Source organism: Manis pentadactyla, chromosome 10 (assembly GCF_030020395.1).
Source record: "Manis pentadactyla isolate mManPen7 chromosome 10, mManPen7.hap1, whole genome shotgun sequence".
Classification (NCBI taxonomy): Eukaryota; Metazoa; Chordata; class Mammalia; order Pholidota; family Manidae; genus Manis; species Manis pentadactyla.
In genome coordinates, this window is record NC_080028.1 from 41,093,333 (window position 1) to 41,095,948 (window position 2,616).

Consider the following 2,616-nt stretch of genomic DNA (forward strand, 5'->3'; position numbering starts at 1 on the left):
TTTTTTGCTTTTATGGTAAGGTTGTCCTTTAACATTCCTGAACCCAATCAACATTGGGGGTCAATTCCATACACACAAGATGAAACCAGGCAATGCTCACACACCATCAGGGTATCTGATAATCTATGTCAAATTTGACTCCATCAAACCAGAGATAGTATAGATTCTACAGGTTAAGGGTTCAGTCCTCCAATATTGCCCCCATCCCCGCTTCAAAGTGGCTATTGTTGTGTTTCTGACCCACTGCCTACAGATTGGAAGTTCCAATGACCTCTTTAGGTTCAGTTAATTTGCTACAGCAGCTCACTGAATTCAGGGAAACAATTATGCTTACCAGTGTACCGAAAGACATGACAAAAGATCATCAACAGCCAGATGAAGAGATACATAGGGGTAGTTTCTGATCAAAGGAGCTTTCTGTCATCAAGTTGCTTGGGGCCTACCTCAGTAGCACTTGGAAAAAAATGGCCAAATCACTCTTGAGTTTTTATGGAAGCTTTATTATTGACCAAGTCACTGGCCATTGACTGATTCAACCACCAGCCCTTCCAGGGGGTGGGACTGAATGTTCCAATCCACTAGTCACATGGTTGTTCTCCTGTCAACCAGCCTGCATTCCTAGGTGATACCCAGAAATCACCCTATTAAAATAACACAAGACACCTTTATCACTCTCAGTTCTTAGGAAAATCCAAGGGTTTTTGGAGCCCTGCACCAGGAACTGTGGACAAATACCAAATATATATTTCCTATAAACCACAATTCAGCAGGTTATGCATTGTAGCATTTTTTACAACTATTGCTTTGAAAAACACCACATCTTTTGTAACATATCCCAGATGACTTCTTTTACCTGCTGGTTCCTTAGGGTATAAATGAAGGGATTTAGTAAAGGGGCAACTGAGGTGTACAGCAAAGCCACACCTTTGGATACAGTCACTCTTTCTTTGGCAGATGGCTTAATATACACAAAGATACAGCTGCCATAAGTAATGGAGACAACAATCATGTGGGAAGTACAGGTGGAAAATGCTTTGGTCCTTTGCTGTGTAGAAGGGAATTTCAGAATGGTCTTAATGATGTAAGTGTAAGACACAATCACTAGTACCAATGTGACCACAAGTGTCACTACAGCTAAGATAAAAGACATCAATTCTAGGACATGTGTGTCTGTGCAGGATATCTGCAGGATAGGAGATGTTTCACACATAAAGTGATCAATTGTTTTGGAAGCACAGAAATCCAGCTTGAGCCCCATGGCTATTGGAGGAAAGATTATTAGGAATCCAGTTATCCAAGAGCCAAGTACAAGCTGATAGCACACTTTGCTGTTCATAATGATTGGGTAATGCAAGGGTGCACAGATGGCAACATAGCGGTCATAGGACATGGCAGTTAGAAGATAAAACTCTGTAACTCCCAGTAAAAGTATAAAAAATAATTGAGCTGCACAATGATTGTATGAAATGGATTTCTCTCCAGTCATAATGGTTATCAGGTATCTTGGAATACATACTGTAATGAATAGGATTTCCAAAAATGAGAAGTTACGCAGAAAGAAATACATTGGTGTCTTGAGGCGAAGGTCCAGAAGGGTGAGGAGGATGATGGTTAAGTTCCCTATTAGGCTCAATGTGTAATTCAGAAATAGAAACAGGAAAATCACAATTTGCAATTGTGGGTCATCTGTCAATCCTAGGAGAATAAACTCTATGTCTTTTGATTGGTTCTTCATTTCCCTTTTGTGGGTCTTTTCAAATATACATAGAAAAAGAAGATAAAAAATTGAACATACTGATGAATGTAATACGGTAGGATATAGATTAATCTATGAATGTAAATATGTGTAAATATATAGCTATAAATTAGATTAAGTGTAGATAAATTAAACTAAATATGCATAAATTAACCTGTAAACAAATGAATATATAGTAAGTATATGTATATAGTAGCCAAATATGTATATTAACCTAATAAATACATATATACATTTCACCTAAAGCAGAATAAGGTATACATTCTCTAATTTATCCATTTGTAAATGGTTTCTCCAGTTTGAAACTGCTGATGACACATATAATCAATTTAAAATACTTTCTCATCCAAGTTCTCTTTATTATAATGTCCCTCATTAGTTTTCCTCTAGAACTTGGATATTTCTTGTGATTAATATGCATTCTTGCCCATCACTTCCAAAAGGAATCCACTCAGCATGTATAACTTAAATAAAATAATATGGGTTATTTTAAGTGAATTTTTCTATCATTTTTATTCAACCTGTAAAAATACACTAAATTATTTGCCTTTTTTGGAATAAATATCAGGGTGATTTTTCAAAAACATGATTTAGAGTTTGTTAACAATTCTTGTCATGTTCAATTACTAAGGCAGTGTTGATTTTTAGCACTTAAAGATCCTACTTATAATAGTTTTGGAATTATTATCTTCAGTTTTATTTTTATAAAATAGAAATTTTTATAATTACCATTATCAATTTTCTTGATATATGACAAATTAAATCATTACAAAACAATGATTTTAATAAAAATATTGTTTTAGTCATAATTAACCTTTTTGAGATAGATTCTTATATGTATCCACATAAGTTGAGGCATT

The 2,616-nt window shown here is 34.9% G+C and overlaps 1 protein-coding gene across 1 annotated transcript; it reads right to left on the reverse strand.

Moving 5' to 3' along the window:
- Nucleotides 1–796: 796 nt before the first annotated feature.
- LOC130679038 (olfactory receptor 6C6) lies at nucleotides 797–1,738 on the reverse strand. The gene has a single exon (XM_057486747.1). The coding sequence runs from the start codon at nucleotides 1,733–1,735 to the stop codon at nucleotides 797–799; it is 939 nt and encodes a 312-aa protein (XP_057342730.1). The 5' UTR covers nucleotides 1,736–1,738.
- Nucleotides 1,739–2,616: the final 878 nt, after the last annotated feature.